The sequence below is a fragment of the Protopterus annectens genome, chromosome 1.part2, assembly GCF_019279795.1.
Source record: "Protopterus annectens isolate FY-2018-M chromosome 1.part2, PAN1.0, whole genome shotgun sequence".
NCBI classification, from domain to species: domain Eukaryota; kingdom Metazoa; phylum Chordata; order Ceratodontiformes; family Protopteridae; genus Protopterus; species Protopterus annectens.
This window is the reverse complement of record NC_056727.1, coordinates 1146827958-1146849765: the sequence shown is the minus strand read 5'-3', so window position 1 is coordinate 1146849765 and position 21808 is coordinate 1146827958. Positions and strand designations below refer to the sequence as shown.

The following is a 21808-nucleotide window of genomic DNA, read 5'->3' as shown; positions in this document are numbered from 1 at the left end:
TAACAACTTTTTCATATTGCTGCATAAGACTATAGGATCTATATGAGTGTCATCTAATAACAATTTTGACTAGAAGGTGTTATGGCTCTGCTAATTGTAGACATTGAGGCAGTTACATACAATAAAGGTGATGTAGCCCTGCTAATTGTAGTCATTAAGGCAGTTACATGCAAACAAAATAAATAAATCACATGCTTCATTACTATGGGGATAAGAACATGGGTGAGATGGTCTTAGATGCCACTGGCAAACAGTACTTCTCAGAATCTTTTGCTGACAGCTCTTAGGGTGAATAAGAACACAGTTAAATGTGATTATGATACTGTAGATAGCTGCACTAAGATAGTGGCTTCAGGTCCAGAACAGTCGGCAGATTTTGGCTATATAGAAACTTTTATATCTGTAAGAATCTTGAGCAAGAAAAACTTCTAAGAATCATTTGTCGTTTATGAGGTGAATAAAAGGTGTAAACAATTAGATTTAACATGGATTAAAATACATGAGTTGACCTCTGGTGGTAAACTTAAAAACTGCAAGCACTGTTACATCAATACAACCTAGTTAATGTTAAGGTTCCTTTTCTTAATGAACATATAACTTGCTTCTCTATTACAAAGTTTGTTAAATTTCTCTATTATATGTAAAATATCTAAAGTCGCTACACTCCAGCTGAGATTGTATAGAAAACAAAACCAAGTCAAGAAGACCTTGCAGAAGTAAAAGAAATGATAAATAGATGCAAGATGAGTGGTTAGAATATAACAGATAATAAATTATCTGCATCTGAACAGAAGATGAAATACAGCGTGATGTAAAGATATTTGTTTTAATAATACAGGAAATGTAATAATCATCACTAACCTTCACTTAACAATGCTTAGTAGTGATATGACAGTATTATTACGATTATAGTAATAGCCTACATGAAGTTTTATTTTTGCAGTGTTGGTGAACAGTCAGCATTAAGCACATTTTAATGTAGTCACCTCACTTTCCCTTTATTGATTTGGTCATTCACTACTTCTTGTTACAAATAATATATATAACAATGAATTCGGACTTTTAATCCTATAAAAATAAATACAGTCCAACATTATCTATTCATCTTAACAAAATGTACTTTAATATTTTTCACTGAGGTAACTGTGAAGCCCCTTAATGTTAACCGGAGAGAAATCTTTGGGAACTTTTACTTTTACATCCAGCTTTTACTTGATTAGAACAATAGAGGGGAACAAAAGATTGGAGTGTTGATGAATAAGTATGTTCAAGCAATCATGTATGCATTTTTTATATATGTATTACACTGTCCCAAAGATTTTTACACAAGTTGTTGGTTAATAAACATGTTTTTAAATACAAATGAGAGACTTTCAGTTGGACTGACATATACTCTAACTAGATATAAATGTCTGAGCCAGGCTATAGGCTCCTTTGATGTTCATTACTGTTGTTTACAATACATTCTGATATATGTGTGCACCAGTCTTTTGAAACATATATATATATATATATATATATATATATATATATATATATATATATATATTATAAAAGGGGAGCCCTACTTCCTTTTTACCTGTTTATTTTTGGATAACACAATTAAAATATTAATTTTTATTGACTCTAGGTATTAGATAAAGATTTTGTACTTGTTTTATACTCATTTGATCTTATGTAGTAATTCATGTCAAAGATAGGAACCTCAACATCCAGTATTACATATGGAACTTAACTCATTGCATCTAAGTGATGCCTCCAAGTGCATCTGCAGTTAACTTCCACTGACACCTCTAAGTGTCAAATATTGCTCATTCATATTTGCATGAATAATTCCAAAACTCTGCTATGTACAAGGTTTTAAAATATTTAATCTTAAAGCTTACATAATGGCAAACTCGACTGCATTAATATTTGACCTATGTCTAGTGCAGGTAAATGGATATTAACTGTTATTTTTTCATGATATTAACTTATATAGTACAGGGTGGCCACAGTGCTGCAGCAGTTAGCATTGCTGCCTCACAACAAGAGGTTCTCTGGTTCGATTCTTGGCTGGGGTGCCTTCTGTGCGGAGTCTGCATGTCCTCTCTGTAGTCACGTGAGTTTCCTCTGGGTGCTCCAGTTTCCTCCCACATTCCAAAGACATGCAGTAGGTGGATTGGACACTCTAAACTGGCTCTCGGTGTGTGTGTGTGTGTGTGTGTGTGTGTGTGTGTGTGTGTGTGTGCCTTCTGTGGAAGGCTGGGCGCCGGGCTGGAAACTCAACACCGTAAAACTCCACTGCCAATCATGAGCAGACAGATGATCCACTGTGGCGACCCCTAACTGGGAAAAGCCAGAAGAAGAAGAACTTATATAGATACAATTTTTACATTTTACTAAATATCTCAACAACCAAGTAACACAGACAAAACTCCTTAGCCTTGTATGAAATCTCTCATCTACTTGAACAAAAGGCTGCCGACAGTGTGTGTAACTTGAGTGGTTGCTGCGATATTGTAAGTTGTTTACAAAATATTACAAATGTAATAGTTACTGTGTTTACTGTGACTTATAAAATTCAGTTTAAGAATTAGACCCTAAAGAATACTACCACTATAAAAATAGTTTGTGCTGAAGAGTTTGTCATTTATACTTCTTCCATAGTTCCTATGATTCCAGAAATATGAACATTTGTTTGAATTGTGAAGACATAATTTGAGTCTGTGAAAAGGCTTAGCTCCACCCATTGGAAGTTGCAGTGCAAACTTCCTGAGCTCCATTGGAGTGAATGAGTTAAGATACTAATACATGTGCATTTCTCCTTTTTCCTCACTACATTTTAATAACTTAGTGGAAACTGTTTAATCAATTGTAAGTTTACAGCACAAGTCTTTTTACTAGTACATTGATAGGTATGTTCATGATGGTTTGGGAAAGCAGTTTGATTTTATCTCATCTTTCAAACTGGGAATTTTTTTAATTTCATGTATGTGTTGGGGAATTACAGTATTTGTTTCTCTATTTATTTTGTTGTTTCTTTCTGCAGTTAGTCTGATTATAATATATGTTACATCATATTCCCAGTCATGATTCTTGGAAATGTGTCACTTAAACAAATCAAAGTTTGGAAGTCTCAACTTTTTATTGAATGCTTTGAGATAATAAAATCAATTATTACCAACTATTGGATAAATTACTCCTATAACTCACCATGTCTTTGTTTTTAGCTTCACTTAATATAAATGGCATCAATAATTCAAAGACGAGGTCAAACCTTTTGAGATACCTTAACTTAAACAAACCACAAATAGTATTCCTACAGGAAACACATTCTTAAAATACAGAAAAGGATGTTTGGAAACCAAACACTTACACGATACTAGCTCATGTTTCATTTAAGTCTAAAAGGAGAGGAGTGATGATCCTATGGAAGAATAATATTATCTGCCCTCAAATATTATATGAACATGAAGACCCTGAGGGACTACTAGCTATCACTATCCTTAAATTCAGTCATAGACTTTAGATGCTTATCAACCTTTACTGGTTCCCAGGACTGGGTGCTTCATCTGCTAAACATCTCAATCTTATTGATAGTATATCAAAAGGGAATCTGATTCTAGGGTGATTTTAATTGCTTAATAGATAATTCTGATACAATAAGTAGTTGTCCACTTAGACTAACATCCACTGCTAAATTTCTTAAGAAATGGATAAATTCTCATAATCTGTATGATACATATAACTCTAAAAATAACAAATCACTCTGTTATACACACACACTGATTATAGATTTAAAACAAAAACCAGAATAGATAAAGTCTTTATTCCAATGATTTAAAATTGAAGCTTATATCCATTGCTATCCTTCCTTCTCCTTTATCAGACCATGATTGTCTTATGTTAGATATACAAATAGACTTCACAAAACTAAATACTATTACTAGAATTCCTGCATATATCGCCAAACTAAAATACTTTAAACCATGGCTATTATCAGAACTAAACTTCTTAGAGACAAATAATATCTCTGAACAAACATTATTATGGTTTTGAATGCTCTAAAAGCATATATTTATGGTAAAACTATAGTCTGGTATAAGAAAAATGTAAGGAATGGGAATCTGAACTACAAAACCTGCAATCTCAATTAACCTCCTTGAGATCTAAGTCATCACAAACTCAAATAAAAATGAAATAGATGCAGTAAACAAGAAATATCTAGATATTTTGGCACACAGAACAAACAGCACTAGAAAAAAATGAAATTAAACTTTTATGCTCTTACTCCCAAACATATGCACAATTTGTCATTATGAGCAAAATTACATTCCAAGCCAAATAGCTTAAAATTATTACATGACGGTACTAATAAGACAGTTTTTAATATCAGAGATATATTAGAAGCCTTTAGATATAATTTCACCAAACATTATAACTCTGATAATATAAGAAAAATGTTACAGCCCAGGAATTAATCACTTTAAATCTGAATGCCATCTCAGAAAATCTTAGTGCAACTCTTGAGAAATGAATAACTCTAAATGAAATAAAAAATTAAATCAAAAACTTTAAACCTAACACAGCTCCTGGTATAGATAGCATCATATGCTGTACAGAATGTCTATATTTCCAAGGGTCAGAAATACCTGCAAAGAGATTGTTGTCTTACTTAGGCTTCTAGCATTGAACAATGCTACCTTCACAGAGTCTTTTGTGTGACTATAGATGGTTTGAAGAGACTGATCTTGCCTAAAAAGCATTATGGGGAAGAAAAAAACTTGGCTAGTGTAGGAAAGCAATGAGGGGTGAGTTGAAGGCCATCCTAAGCAAATCAGGTAGGTTTGTTTGCTTTTAATTATGATGCTGAGTATCCAGCATACTCGACCTTTGTCATGGAGGCCTTGAGGTTTAGGCAAGGATTTCTTAAATATCGCAGCATAAGAAAGCTTGCTTGCTGGATTAGGAGAAGGTGGGCATGGTTGTCTGAGGTGGATTTCAAACTGACAATCCAGTGCACACTGCCAGTAATGTCCGAAGAGATGCTAGCCTCTAACGCTAGTAAATGCTTGTACCTGCCACACGTATGTCAAGGGATTGTAAGTAGGAAGCGGTTGTTATCTTGCTTCATGGTTCCCCTGCTCTCAGAATGGCAACAGATAGTGTGTGAAAATGTGACCTCATGATGTATAGTACCTGATGTATAACTAGAACTAATGGAGAATAATTAAGGGAAAGAGTCTAAATACTATAGACACAAAAGTCAAACAGTGAATCAATTGCACTAGAGTGGCAAATAAATAAATAAATGGCTTTAGTCACACTGAATCAGTAGTAGCAGTTAAAAAACATCAGTATAGTGGTAGCAGTATCACAGCTTGTGAGTACAAGACAACAACTAGTAAACACGCTCAGGTGCACAACAGCAGAGAGTTACAATTGCAATACACTCAGCAGCAGCGATTGTGGAATATGAAAACCAGCAAAGCAAACAACTTATGGATACTAGATGCAGTGACTATCCATCTGACTCAGATGCCACAAAAGGAGCTAAGTACAAGTGATATGAATTTTACAGATAACAGTCACAACTGTGTTTAGGCTTGAAACGCCCAACAGCATACAAAATAGTGAAATGAGACAATATGCAGAATGCCTCCAGCAAGAACAGAACTCTGCACTAGCTGTATCTGGCTACAACGTGCAAGCGTATCCAGCAACCATGCACAAGTTTCTGCAGCTGCACATAGTTCTCTGCAACAGTGCACAAATGTACACAGCTGAATGACAGTTTTCATTGTGAGTGATTTGATTTTGTACTCAGTGAATACATGTCAGAGATGGTGCCACCGTAGAGTTTTTTATAGAACCAGGAGATGCAAACATTTAGATCTGTTGAAACTAGTTCTCAACAGTGTGCAACTATTTTGTAGACTATGTAATTTCCACATGTACTGAGATCTGGTTCTAAGGTAAAGTTCAAGTAGGTGTCCTCAGGCATGCTCATGTAGTCACAGCCCTAACAAGTAGAGCAATGCCATCCACAAGCACACCGGGTTTAGATATGCACACCAGAGCAACCAGGTCAATTAAAAACACACTGCTCTTGCAGTCAGCAGTAAATTTTCCTCACCTGGAGCTTACTTGCTAAACCTATTTTTAAAGTAGAAATTCACTACAGTGCAAAAACATGGCAGAACACTTTCAAATTAGCTCTGGAGCACTCTAATGAAAGTGCACAGACTGAAAATTGTACTTTTCAGATGTAGTGAACTCTGTTGCCTCAACACACTAGGGCAAAATAGCAGTAAGCTTAGAACTGCCAAGATCTCCATGTGGGATGTTTTTCTTGAAAACCAAACCAAAGTTTAATGTAATTTATATCTATCTATCTATCTATATATATCTATCTATATCTATCTATCTATATGTATATATATATATATATATATATATATATATATGGGTCTTCCTGAAATGTTTGAAATCTCATATTATGGAATACGAAATAACTGGGACAACACTCCCAAAACTGTATATGAATGAAAATTTAAAAAGAATGAATAGCACATAACCGAAAATAAGTTACTTTCTCTTTGTAAGTAACATCACTATAAAAACAGAATGGCGATGGTGTATGTGCATACCCCACTGGGCGGCTCTTGCTCAAATGTGGGGATGCCATGGATGTTTACCCTTTTCTTCAATATAGTGCGATCTCGGAGTTGGTATAGTTAATTTGTAGTGGGTGTGTGGGGGTCCAGGGGGATTCAATAATATGGGATTTCGAACATTTGAGTAGACCTGTATATATATATATATATATATATATATATATATATATATATATATATATATATATATACACACACACACACACACACACACACACACATATATATATATATATATATATATTTATAGGTTGTACATCAGTTTGTCTATCGATTGACATTTGTGCGAAACTGCCATTTCACACAAATAAAAAATGAATGCCACAATGTCGAACCTTACAACAGCGAATGTAGTACAGCATTGTGAATTTCGACATTATGTTCAAATACTTATTGTAACAATTATATTTCACAACAATTTCATATCGTCTAAAATGATTTTAGATGGTTCGTTTTAGACTATATGAAATTTGTGTGAAATATAATTTTTACAATAAGTATTTGAATTTTATAGTTAAAAACATGGTTCTGGTTGAAAACATTTTTAAGGAGCATGTCTTTTTAATGTTGTTATGGATACCAATGATGTAATTGAATTATTATTTAATTCATAGGTATTTTTAAAGGGAGTGGGAGTTTGGGCTTACTTGTTCTGATGAAGTCCATGAATGTAGGACGAAACCTAGGTCAACTTCTTTCAGTGTTTTAGTGTACTGGTTTGGTGCAATAAACTTGTCAGTTTTTCTAAAAGAACAGCGTAAGTTCCAGTGTTTGGACTGCTCAAGTTTTCCGTTGTTGGATTTGTTGTTACCAAGTTTGCTTTGAGTTGAATTATTGGTTAATTATATTGCTGCACTTGAATAACTAAGGAATTGCAGAGAGCATTATGTATGCCTTGCAGTGAGTTATCAGAAGTTGAGTCTATAGCAGATGACCAGATAAAACACAGTTACCATTAACTATTTTATAGCTTTCTGAGCAGGTAGAAGTAAGACTGAATGGACACTGAAGTGTTTTCCATTTCTGTATTTAGGGCACATTAAAGCTCCGTGCACTACAGTCTCTGCTACAGTTAGAGACCACTTTCTATACTGTATCATTGTAGACACTGTGTACTGCCCTGAATGGTAAGTCCATGCATGCACTTTACTTACAGATATGGCTCTGTCAGTGTAGAGTCGAAAAGAAGGTTGGAATATGCTATTCCAAAGGATTCCCCATGTCATCATTTATTGCAGCAAATATGTTTCAGAAATCCTGTCAGTCTTCACATAACCTTTCTCTACTGACAATCATGACTAGAGAGTTAGACTTATTAAGAATGTGGGGAGGCTGTTCTCCAAAAGTGGAGTATATGGGGAGTTTACCCCTCCTAATAAAATACAGTTTTTGAAGGCATAGGTTTAGTCAGGATTTTTGGAAATGTACACAGCCTTGTATCTGAATTTCCAGAATATAGTCCCATCTCTTCATGGCCAGACAAAATGGAAGGTGCAGTTTTGATAAATAATTATTTTGAAATCCCTGTGTAAATCTACAATGTAACTAAGCCTGCAGGGGCTTCCAGGCTACATTATAAATTCAAGATGAAATATTAAAGTAAATTAATTGCTGTCATCCCTGTGGCATACAAGTGTAAAGCCTTCACTATGACCCAAGCAGCCCAGGTTTGATTAGAAGTTATAGCACTGGATGGACCAAGGCAGGAGACAGCCAGAGTGAGTGGCAATTGCTTGCTTACCCCCTCCCCATGAGGAAAATAGATGGTGTAACCCACTGTATCACAGACCAAATCAGTAGTGTTGGTGTACTGCTGGTAGCAGCTATTAAACTGAATGTTTCATCTGTCATGACAGGTTATTTGGATCCAGGTGAGTGGAAGCATTTCCAAGGAGCACTGTAGGGATGATGTTTGTTCAGGAGGGAAGACGCTCTCTTCAAAAACTCCTGTCAGTAGATGAGACTTTCATGAATGAAGAATGAAGAGCTAGCAGTTGCAGACTATTGCCTCAAGAGGGAAATAGATGGACTGATATAGACATCTCTCTAGTCAAGAATAAACAGTCATAAGGCAATCTGAATGGGAAATGAATGGACTCACTCTTAACCCAGAGGAGGGAACGAATGTGTCAATAGGATGGCAGGAGGAGACCTGAAGCCATGGGAGAAAGGAAGTAAAGTATAAATGAATGAATAAACAAATAAATTATGTTGTTACAAATACTGAATTGTACTAAAAGTATTTAGTTGCACTGGTTATTGTTAATAATATTGGGCTCTTCTATTTGAACTGCATAATAACACAATACTACTTGGTAATCCCTCAAGGGACCACAGAGTGGTGGCAAAGATGTTTAATTGGTTCACAGCATTAGAGCAATGTAATATACATGCTGTATATCTATACCTACCTCTATATATATATATATATATATATATATATATATATATATATATATATATATATATATATATACAGATACACACACACACATATAGATAGATATGTTTTAGAACTTATTAGTTAATTCTTTCCATAATTTGTATTTTCTGTAATGCTGTTTGCAGTGGTGGACAGGTCACCATTATCCCACTTAAATGGTTGGTGGGGTCACACGGACAGCTCAGCTAACAGACAATATTACAGAATATAAACTGTGCAGGTATTATTGATTTGGAGATATGCTTACTTGTGAAAGCCATTCATATGGCAGCTTCAGGAAGTTGTGCTGAAGCTGCTATATGAATTTTACATCTACAGCACATTTTTTTACAGTTTTGCAGGGAGGCAAGCCCCCCTGCACACCCCCCATGTGCCTTTGCAAGTTATATATTCCATTTCTGAGATAGCACTACAGTGAGGCAAAGGGTACATTTCCCGATCCCCGCTGTAGTGCGATCTGATATCAGAATGTCAAATGCACATTAGCAAATGTACACTACCGTTTGCTAACATGCATTCGAACATTTTCAGAATGGCATTACAGAAACTGAAAAAGACACATCCGACTATCCCATTTTCGCATAAGTGCATTTCCATATTTCGATAGTAAACCATATACAAAGCAAATAAGCAAAGTAGTAACAAAAATAAAGATTATTGGTAAGAACTGTAAAATAAATGTTTCAGTTTTAAAATTCTGTATTTACTTTCCCTCTGCTGCTGTGCTGTCCTGGCTCCAGCGCCTGCCCCTACTATTTTTTTTGTAGCTTGGGCTCCTACCAACCCCGCCCTAACCTCCTGAAAGTCCCATCCTGAACACTCTGGCTAAGAACCGGCTATATCAGACTCAAATCCAAAGTTGTAAGGCCATTCTGAGCTCTCCCTGAGTTCGTCCTAGAGCATGGACTATAAGAAAGTATGTGCACTCCTGTAACTGTTTGCTATTTCTAAATTTGATTTCTATCAGGTCACAATGCGCTCCCCTGCCAGGCTAGCCAGCAGCCACTACCCCCCCTCTCTTTTGCTAGTTCTTCTCCTAGTTCCCACCTTAATATTTACCCCCTCTTTGCTGCTTTTACTCTAGCTCACTCCTTATTTCTCCCCCACACCCTGATCCTTGAAAGCTCCCTCCCCCCTTTACCTGTTCCTCTCCCTGGGGTCACTACAATTTTAGACTGTCTGACCACTAGGGTGTGCTCCTCTACCTTTCTACTGTTCCTACAGCCTTACTCCTCCTTCCTATTCTCCACTAAAATGGCCCTTTAACTTCTTTTCCTCTGCTCCCTCCCTCACTACTGTCCTCGGATTACTATCCACTTTGGCTTTATACTGCCCTCCTCTACCCTTTTTTTTCTGAAGTCTCTATCTTCTCCCTCTGAATACTGAAGGTATTGCTCTCCCGATTAGTATCTACCCGCCACTCCTCTTTTCTGTACATCTTTCTTCCCTTTCACTCTCAGCGACACTTACCTCGGACTATTCACTCCTTACTGATTGTCTTCCTCTCTTTCTCCTCCTCTGGCTCTTCCCATTACGTTCGCCCTGCGGGCTCACCCCGCTCCCCTACCCTGTCCCCAAATTCCACCCACCCCAGCACCTCTACATTTATTCCCTCACAAACTCCTCCCACTATTCAAATTCACCACTCACAATCATCTATTTTACCCTCTACTCCTATGTCTAGTAGCCTATCCCAGCCACTCTTTACTTTCTCCTGCCACTCTAACTCCTCCCTTTTCTCTTACTCCTCCCATTCACATTTCACTTAATTTTCCCCTCTCCTACCCACTTTTCTCTCTTCCCTACCTCTCCCTTACCTCTTCCCCTTCCCAAACTTACAACTTCATTTCCTACTTTTCACAATTCCTTGCTCCCACCCATTTCAAACATGCCCTCCCAAATCCTCCCTACTTCCCTACTCCCTTGCTCACTACTCATCTTACTAATTCCTCTCTATCATGCTACTTCATACTCATCTGAAGCTCCCTCATACACTCCTCCTTCTCAAACTAACCCTCTTACTTACCCACAACCTCTTCTACTCTCTCATTTTCACTCCAGTTTCCCCTCCCTTACCCCTCCACACCTACTGCACCTTTTCCATCTCAAACTATTATCTACCTCTTCTAAAACAGCCTCTCATACACCTCCACTCTCCCCAAACAACTTCCTTCAATCCAAACTCAGAAGGCAAAAACTTATCTCATATAACATCCTAGCCTTATCTGGAGACATACATCCCAACCCTGGCCCTTGCCTCAGTTCTAACAACTCCATCCCTTCCTCCTCCTCATCCCCTACTTCAACTAAACTTCTCCCCCCTTCTCCTTCTTCTCCAGCTCTCTTAACACCCTTAAAATCTTCACTATCAATGCCCAGAGCCTTAACAACAAAATTCACCATGTTCATGCTTGGATCAATCTCACCCAACCCGATATCTTAGCCATCTCTGAAACCTGGCTAAAACCACATATCTCCGATTCAGAAATCTTACCTCCAGGCTTCCACATCCTCAGAAGTGACCATTTAAACAAAAAAGGTGGAGGCTCTGCCCTTATCTACTCAAACCTTCTATCCCTAATCCCCCTGCAAATCCCAACCCCACTTTTCAAAAACACTGAAATAACTGATGGTCTCCTCCAACTAAATAAACATAAAAATATCTGCATTATTTCCTTATATATATCTCCAGGCGATAATATCTCTACCCTAGAAAATGTTCTCCACTGGGCCTCATCTGAAATAAAGTATGAAACCTTCATTCTTGGCGACGTTAACATTGACTGGAATAAAATCGACTCACCTACCCCCTCCGTAGCTATTAAGCTCTACAACTTTACCCAAGTAATACATTCTACCACTCGTCCTAACAAAATCCACCCCCTAGGGTCGATCATAGATTGGATCTTAGTCTCCCATCCAAACAAAATCTCTCTCTCTGGTACTTCCCCTAACACCTTCAGTGACCATCTCCCTGCTTTCATCCATCGCTCTACTAACTCCTCCCAATTCCAACATCATTACATTCAAACCTGTAATCTTAGCAACTTCGACCCCACAACTTTCTCTAACATTTTTAAACAAATCAACTGGCAAGTCCTAAACTCTCTCCCCCTTGACAACGCTGTCAAGCACTTTAACTCTATCTTCCTAAATACTCTCAACTCCCAAGCCCCCCTAAGAAACAAGCGAATCAAAGCCAACTCTGCTCCTTGGCTAACCAAAGAGACAAAACATTCCATGCTTCTCAGAGACAAATCCTGGAAACTTTATCAAAAAACTAAACTACCTTCCACCTGGCTCCAATACACCCAACTCCGAAACCAAGTAAAAAAGTTAATCACTTTGTACAAAAAAAACCTACTACAATAAACTTCAATCCAATAATACTAAGAACCCAAGACAATTCTGGAAATCTGTTAACTCTCTTCTCCATCCTGGGTCAAGAATTAACCCCTGCCCTGATCCTAGTTTAACTGACAAGGAACTGAGCTCCCACTTTAACACCTTCTTTACAGACTCTATAGCCAAGCTAACCAAAACTTTTCCAGACAATAATCCTCCCAACTTCCTAAACTCTACCCCCAACATCCCTAATAGCCACCCCTTTATGTTCCAGCTCAAACCAGTTTCCACAATGTTTATAAAAAACTCTTATCTAACCTAAAGCCATACACTAATGCCCCTGACAACATTTCCCCCTCTTTCCTCAAATACGCTGCTGAAGGTATTGCTCTCCCAATTAGTATCCTGATCAACCGATTCTTAAAAGAGTCTTACGTACCCAAACTTTGGCATTCAGCCTACATTCTTCCTCTCCACAAAGGAGGCAAAAACACCTCCATTTCTAACTTCCGCCCCATTGCCCTATTGTCCCCAATATCTAAAATCCTAGAAAAATGCGTCCACCACCAACTTCTACCCTACTTAACTCAGAATCAGCTACTCACAGCCACCCAACATGGATTCCGTCCCGGCCACAGCACCCTAACAGCCCTACTATCCTTCCTAGAAACTGTCAATCAAGCCCGAGATTCCGGACTTCTTGTATCAACTATTCTGCTAGATCTTTCCAAAGCCTTCGACACCATCTCCCATGCTCATCTTCTCTTCCATCTCTCCAGCCTTAATTTCTCCCCCAACACTCTATCCTGGTTCTCCATTTACCTCTCTGACAGATCTCAGGCTGTCAGATGGAAGGACTCCACCTCTTCCTTCTTACCCACACCTACCGGCGTTCCTCAGGGATCCATCCTAGGCCCTATGCTCTTCGACATCTTTATAAATAACCTTCACACTGTCCTCCCTGACACTACAGTCATCCAATACACTGATGACTCTACCCTAGTTTGTTCTGCCTCCAACCCTTCTGAACTTCTGTCTAAAACTCAAAAAGCTTTTTCCACTACTGAAAAATGGATGCACCAAAACCATCTCTCCCTCAACTCCAATAAATCTAAAATACTACTTTTCCTTCCTACCAAGGCTTCTTCCTTCAACAAAAACTCTTTCAATGTCCTAAGCCTAACCAACACTCCTATAGAAGTGGTCCCTTCCGCAAAACTCCTTGGCATCACCATTGATGAACACCTCAGATTTGATCTCCACATTCAACAAAACATAAAGAAAACCCACCAAAAATTAGGTATGCTGTACAGGAATAACCAATTTCTTTCTAACTCCTCTAGACGTACCTTAGCCATCACCTACCTCCTACCCTCTCTTCTTTATGGTGCCCAGCTTCTATCTAACCTTTCAGCTTCTAACACCTCAAAACTGGAAGCTTGCTATAATAAGATCTCTAAATTTGCCACTAAATCCAAAACCTCTACCCACCACTGCCTTGCCATACAATCTCTAAACTGGCTAGAACTCCCTAACCACCTTGACTATCTCCAACTAACTACTGCTCACAAATTAATATTTTACCTAGATAAATGCCCAGCCTTATCTAACATCCTTCCCCCTTACATCCCAAACTGATCTCAGAGATCTGAACACCAAAACCTTATCTCCATTCACAAACCTAAGCATCCCGCTGGCCAGCTCCTACTCTCCTTCTCTCTTGGTAGGAAATGGAACTCCCTCCCTCCTTCACTTAGGACCATCCCTAACTCTGACTCTTTCAAGACCCATCTTTTCTTACACTTATCCTCCAAATGGAAATGTCCTTGCTTTCACCCTACATAAATCCTAGGAACTTTCTCCACCTTGACCTCGATACTCTAGCACCAATCTACTATCTACTCTCTCAATTCATTTCTATGTTCCTCCTATATGGTTTTAGCTGACGTTCAGTTGACTGTAAGTATGTAAATACTGTACATATGTAATAAAAAAATATATATTTTTTGTAGACTCTGCACGTCAGAGCTTATTGACTACTTTGGACATTGTGTATTATGTAACCTGATTGTACTGCCTACTACTGCATCTAGCATTTCTTAACTGTTTTGACTTTGTATTATCATCTATCACTGCATGTAACCTTGATTGTACTACCTCTGGAGCTTTCTCCCCGGGCCTCCACTGAAAATGGGTACTTCTTGGCCCAGTGGACTTCCCCGGTAATCAAACTGAAAATAAATAAATAAATAAATAAATTCACCCACATCAAAACAAAAAATTCACCCATATCAACACCCACATCAAAACAAAAAAATTCACCCACATCAAAACATACAGCCACATCTCATGGAGCCTCTAATTCTAAGCCCATAAGGGAAGCCACCACACAATCCAACATTCGGGTCTTTGTGGTATCCATTGTGTGACATACTGATGTCCCTCTCACCAGGGTGAGTAGGGAGAAAGTCATGGTTAGTTGCTTATCATGTGCCAGGATCTGCCACATTATCCATGTACTCAGGTTATTGGACCACAAGTACCAGTGTAACTGAGTCATAATCCATGTGGGTCTAAATGACCCGAGACGTACCTCCTCAGACTATATGAAGAGAGACATTATGGAGCTTTTGGGATATGTGTCCCAGGCTGATATGAGCCTAACACTGAGCAGCATTTTACCTTCTCCAAAGATGATGCCACAATATGAGCAGAAGATGACTGACTTTAATAATTGGCTTAGTTTCTGGTGTCATTCTAAGGGATTGCTGTATTTGTCAGCATGGAAGGAGATCGTCAATGGACCATATTGCTTTGGCAGAGATAGTCTGCACCTTTCTCCACTAGGATTTCAAATATTAACTAAAATATTGCCCTCTCCCATAGTGCCTTTTTTAGGCAATGACAAGTTGAAAGCATTTCCAACATAGCAAATCAAAACCAAGAAAATCTAAATATGTAACTGCCCAATGCCAGGAGTCTAAACAAAATAACTCCACACTCTACAAGCTTTCTTCACTGTAGAGAGTGCTGAGACATGGTTTAAAGCCACAGAGACTACATCAGCAGTGCAAGACTATAATGCCTTTCAAAATTTAGACCAGCTACTACACAGAGACTAAAAGTGGACGTGTCTCAATTTACATCAAAAATAAATATACCTCAAGGGTGTTCAGACAAGACAATGAAATTGAGCTTCTCCATGTTCAAATCACCATAGGCAAAATCCCATACCACGTCCTTGCAAGGTATAGGTAACCCTCTATAACCCAGGAAACCCATAACATGTATGTAAACTTATTGGAAATATTCACCATCTAACCTGATACAATACTCATTGGCAACTTTAATTAACCCACTAATAATTGGGGTCATATGCAACATCAAACATGCAGGCACAGAGATTCCTGGATGTTGTAAACACAAACTCCATGGACCAGATTCTCAGTACACCAACCAGGTGTGCAAATATGCTGGATCTTGTCCTCACTAATATGGGAGAGTGCTGCACACCCCAGAGTTTAATGTCTTCTCTGGTAAGGTCAGACCACAAAATGGTCTCCTTTGAAGTAAAAATAAAACCTGGAACTCCAGCTTAATCTGGAATATTCATGAAGTACTCTAAGGCTAACTTCCTACTACTGAGTGATAACATGCCAAAATTTCAAGCCCCCATAAACCCTGAGAACCCTTCTGTCTTATCAAGGCCATTGATGAGGGAAAGGCAGTCCATACAGCCTACCTTGACCTTGCAAAAGCTTTCGACACAATACCCCACTCGGGTATCATAGAGAAACTTACCAGCTTAAATGTAAACCCATTTGTCACAAGATGGGTTGCAAATTGGCTAAAGGACAGAACCCACAGGGTTAGAGTTGCTGGAGCCATGTCAGACTCCAAGCCGGTTACAAGTGGTGTCCCACAGGGCTCAGTCCTTGGCCCCCTATTGTTCGGCATCTACTTCTCAGAAGTACAGGCAAACATAGGAGGACTATGGCTGACAAAGTTTGCGGATGACTGCAAACTGGGTGCCATAGTGGATAGTACATCGGACACAGACATCCTTCAGAGGGGTCTCATGGAAACTGATAGCTGGTGCCAGAGCCATGGCCTGAAGTTAAACGCAAAAAAGTGTATAGTCATACCCTTCGGGAAAAACAAGGTAATCCCAAGCTGCCATATAAATGGCAACCCACTAAGCACAGAAGAGGTTATCAGGGACCTGGGTACCCAGGTTGACAGTGGCCTCTCGTTTGACACTCACGTTGCTAAAGTGGTTCGAAAGACCTTCTACATTGCCCATCTGATCATGAAGGGATTCACATCCAGATCAAGTGAGGTCATTGTTCCCCTGTACTCTTCACTTATCAGACCAATGATTGAGTACAATGCCCCATTCGGGATGTATCTCACCCGACACCTGCAGCAATTGGAGAGACCCCAAAAGTTCCTCACCAAAAGGATAAAGGGACTCCAAAACCTGTCATATACTGCCAGACTGAAGAAACTCCAACTCTATTCAGTTGCATACCGTCTGCTCAGAGGTGACCTGTGCCTGACATACAAGGCCATGACCAACCCGGAATTAATGGACATGCTCCACCTCAAAAATCCAAATCCACCAGAACCACTAGAGCAAGTGACTTAAACCTTAGCACGGATATAAATAGGACATGCTGGAGGGATAGATTTATCACCCAGAGACTCCCCATGCTGTGGAATAAAATCCTGGTCCATGTGAGGCAGAGCACCTCGCTGGCTCTGTTCAAGAGAAATCTTGACCAGTGGATGGGAGATCGTAGGTTTACCCCGGGAATCATCTCTGTGTCACTGCTGGACAGAGGCACAACAAACTAATGGGCACATTATTTCTAACATAAGGGGTGGCGTAAGCCACATAACTTTGGGCTAGGCTTATAAATGCCTTAGGGCAGATAGCCTAGTATAAACCTATGAACCTATGAACCTATGTCTGTACAGAAGTGTTAACAGAAACCCTATACAAGCATGTTAATAGCTGCATAGAGGCAAATGTTCCATTCAGAAAGAAGTACAGCACTAACTCAAAAACAAGCCACCCTGGTGGAATCATAACATCAGTAGGCTCTATAACAGAAGGGAGAAAATCATGGCAAAAATTAGGAAGTGTAGAACCCAGCAGGATTAAAGCACTCTCATTAACATTAACACACACAAGTAGAGTACAAATAAAGTCTACCAAAGCTAAATATCACATAAAGTTGGCCTCCCAGGCAAAGTAAAACCACAAGGCATATTTTAGCTATGTCTGTAACCTAAAAGGCAGTACATAATTGAGTGTCGAGCTCATTGTTAATATACTAAGCCAGAAGGTATAGCAAACCTACTGGCTGATAAGATTTAGCTCCAGCTTTACTCTTTTATCCCCCTCAACCTTCCCTCAGGAAATATCATCAAATATAACTCCCTTGACTATCACTAGGGGACACGTGCTTAAAGCACTCTCTAAAGCTAAGAACACTGCATTAGTGGGTGCAGGCAATAACCTAGGACGCCTTCTAAATAGCATGAAACATGACCTATTAGGCCCTCTGGAATTGCTTTTTAACTGTAGCTTCCAAACAAGCTTTGCACCTCATGAGTGGAGAACAGCAACAGTCATCTCTCTGCACAAAGTTAGGCCATTTACAGACCCTGGAAACTACAGCTCTATAAGTCTTACTAGTCTCTTGTACATTCATAGAAGGTTACTAGGCTAATGGACCTAGAGCCCTTACAAGGCTAGACATATTTATCCCAAGTTGCCCTAATTGTCAATGGTTAGGTGAGTGAAGTTCAGCGAGGTAAGGGTCTAAGGTAGTTAATACCAATTTCTTCTGTCTGGGAGGGACATGGGTGCCACTCCAGGAGTGAATTTGCAATCACCCATCCATTGATCTAGGTTGTGTTTGAATAGGGTCAGGGAGGGGCCGGTTCAGAGACTGCCCTGTAAGCCAGGCACAGATCACCCCTTAGTAACCTGTAGGAGATAGAATACAGTGAGAGGGCTTTCATTCTTCCATGTAAGACTTGTTTTTTGTACCCTGTAATTTCTTGGTGAGAAACCTATGTGGTCTGTCCAATTGCTGCAGGTGTCTGCTGAGGTACATGCAAAAGGGAGCATTGTACACAGTTACTTGTCTGATGAGGACTGAGTGTAATGGAATTATAACATCCTTAGATCTAAATGTGATGCCTTTACTTATAAGATGTGCCACATAGAAGGATTTCCTTATTACTGTGGATACATGGTGATCAACATTCAAAGCTATCAATTTGAGTACCCAGATCACATACCAGTGGGTACAAACTTAGGAGGTGCTGTCTATAATGTAATTAGCAGGGATGGCAGCTTTCCCAAAGGGAATAATAATGCATTTTTTGCATTTAGCTTTAATCCATGGCTTTGGCACGAATCATTTGTCTGCGTTAACCTTGTCTGCAGTATATTAACATCTCTGGAGGACTCAATGATTGCCTCCAATTTGCAACCATCACTAAACTTGGTCAGCCACAGGCCATCCATGTTTGCTTGGACTTTTGAGAAATAAATTCCAGACAGTAAGGGGCCCAGCACAGAACCCTGTGGTATGTCACTAGAGACAGTTTTTTTTTCTGATAGAAGTGCAGTCACCCACCTTGACAGTATGTGTCCTTTTGGTGAGCCAGTTGGCTACCCATCTGGTAATGTAGGGGTTAATTCCCAGCTTGGAGAGTTTCTCAATAATACCTTATAGGGGGATTGTATCATATAAATTGGTTAGGTCAAGGTAGGCAGTATGCACTGTCCTTCCTTCATCCAGGGCCTTGATGACCTTCTTGAAGAAGTCAACTATGTTTAACAGGCATTATCTACCTTTAACAAATCTGGACTGGGTTGGGTCCAGAGTTTGGAGATGACCTATGTCCTTGTTAGTAAGGTCCATAATGATTCTTTCCATGGCCTTGTAGATGAGGCTAGTCAAGCTTATGGGCTGATAATTCCCAGGGCTGTTTGATGGTTCCCCCTTTGTGCAGAGGGAGGGCAGCCAGCATGAGCCATCACTGAACAGCTCTTGGATAGCTTCCTGCAATGTTCTCATAAAAATATTTTAATGAGCAAGAGAATCTCCAGCTATTCTTTGTTCATTTTACTATATCGTTACTCGTTTTTGGCAAGTAAAGTGCCATTTTCTTTCAAAATCTTGCAACATCATTTCAGTGCCACCAAATACACTCCTGAAGCCTATCTTCTGAATTTCATCTCTCAAATTGTATTTTATTTTTTGTAATTCAAACTATTTGTTAAATACTGCAGACAACCAAGACTGCTATTAGATAAAGTTGCTAGGGTTCTAAAAGATACTCAACACTTTTGGAACAATTTGTATGAAATATGATATGAAGAATTTGTATGAAATATAAAAATAAGAAATTGCAGATCACATTTATATTGCTTTAAATGTTTAGATGAAATTAATGTATTTCTATCTTTTGGGAGTCTACCTGCTAGGAGGTTGTTGAAAACATTACTTATTGTAGTAAGTGTATGCAGCAGTTTACAAAGCTCACACTTTTAAATTGCTTTTTAGAGTTTTCAGGTGCAGCACTCAATACAACATGAAAGTCATAAATATCATTAAAATAGATGATTATTGTCAGAAAACTAACATTTGTATAATATCTAAGTTTCAAGCATGAATCAGATTTATTAGCCTTATTGAGAAGTAAGGCTCAATATTAAGTTTAATGATGGCATCATGGACTTGTCTTATTGCTTAGCTTCCTAGAAAAGAAGATTCTGGAAATGGAAGGCAAGCATGAGAAGGAGCTCCAAGTGATCAAAGAAGAGAAGCTGCAGATGCATGAGATGATGGTCAGTCAAAGTGACATTATTGCAGAATTAGACAAACAGCTTAAGGCATCCATGTTCAACAACACTGTGTTACAGATGCAGCAAGTGTCACTAGAGAGGACTGTCCAGGAACTAATAAGTCTGGTGTCACAGTGTAATGGTAAGTTAATGCAAGGAACAGCCAAATCCACTGTTTATAGAATTCTGTGTTTGATATGACAGAATATTGTTCTGCCTGATGATATAATGTACTGAGGGGAAAGTTCCAGAAAGTAAGGATTAAATAAAGGGGCGGCTTTCTGAGGAAGCAGCCATATGCACATACAGTTTTTGCTACATACAACTAAGCATAGAATTTCAAAATTTGGGACAAAATCTCACTTTTTAAACTTAGTTAATATTATTTTTATTAAAAAAGTCTGAAGTCAGAAATACAGCTTTAGGAATAGCAGACAATTCACCTCCCATGAGACCAATAATATATAGGGCCAAGTTCAGATGAAGAATGGATATCATAAGCAAAACTATTAGAGCTTTCATATATGTTCAAAAACTTATAATCATGAAATCACCTTCTTCCACCAAAATAATTCCTTCTCAAATGAAAACCAGTCCTACTGGTCATTAAGTTATATCCCTTATATCCCTGGCAACCTCTTCCAAATTAGTGAAAAAAAAAACACGAGATGGCATGACATACAACAGAGTACTTAAACCTAAGTAACATGCCAGAGAAACGGAAAAGACAAGATGGAGTGCAAACTGAGAAGAGCAGCTCAAGACTGAAAGCAAATAGATGGAGGAGGAAGGCAGAACAGGATGGGAGATGCCAAATATTTTAGCCACGGAAAGTAAAAGGCATAGGGATGCATACATGACAGAAAGAAATAAAGAGGATGAGTCAAGTAAAGAAAGTGAAGACAGAGGATTTGGTAGTAAGGGGCAATGCAGGAAGGAAGAACAGGAGGACCATCAAGGTAGGAATTAGTACTAGACTTTCAGGCAGCTTAAAGATAATGAACACATGTTAAAAGACAGATCTTCAGGGAAATATTAAATTCAGTTTGATAACGTGTATAATGCCAGAGTGTGCAATGGTATACTAAATCTTTATCAGGTCAAGATATGCTCGTGTACTGATTTGCCCTCATCAAATGCCTCAGTGAATTTTTCCTAGGTTTCCAAGGTTAAATAGGCAGGATCTATCCTTCAAAAAACAAATATGGTTTACCTTATGATATGGCAAGCTTCCAATATCTTTGTTTATGAGGTCTATAATGATAGGTTCCATTATCTTACAGTTAATGCTGGAAAGGCTGATTGTCTACATGTGCCATGATCAGTGGCAAGGCCACTGTTATAGAAGGAGAAACCACAGCTGTTGTCCATGTCTCTGACATGAAACTAGTTGACAGGCTGAAGCTGAAAAGATTCAGCGTTGGCTCAGAGTGAGAAAGAGGAGTGTTTCATACTGACAGGTAACCACCCAAGCCCATTTAAGGCCCAACA

At 38.8% G+C, this 21808-nt stretch overlaps 1 protein-coding gene across 1 annotated transcript in view; it reads left to right on the top strand.

Annotated features, from left to right (window-relative positions):
- Positions 1-21808, top strand: part of LOC122792267 (angiopoietin-2-like) — a 1226949-nt gene that overhangs the window by 778403 nt on the left and 426738 nt on the right. The window contains exon 4 of the mRNA XM_044060020.1: positions 20227-20459. Within this exon, the coding sequence (XP_043915955.1) occupies positions 20227-20459 (233 nt within the window). The remainder of the gene's footprint in view (positions 1-20226; positions 20460-21808) is intronic.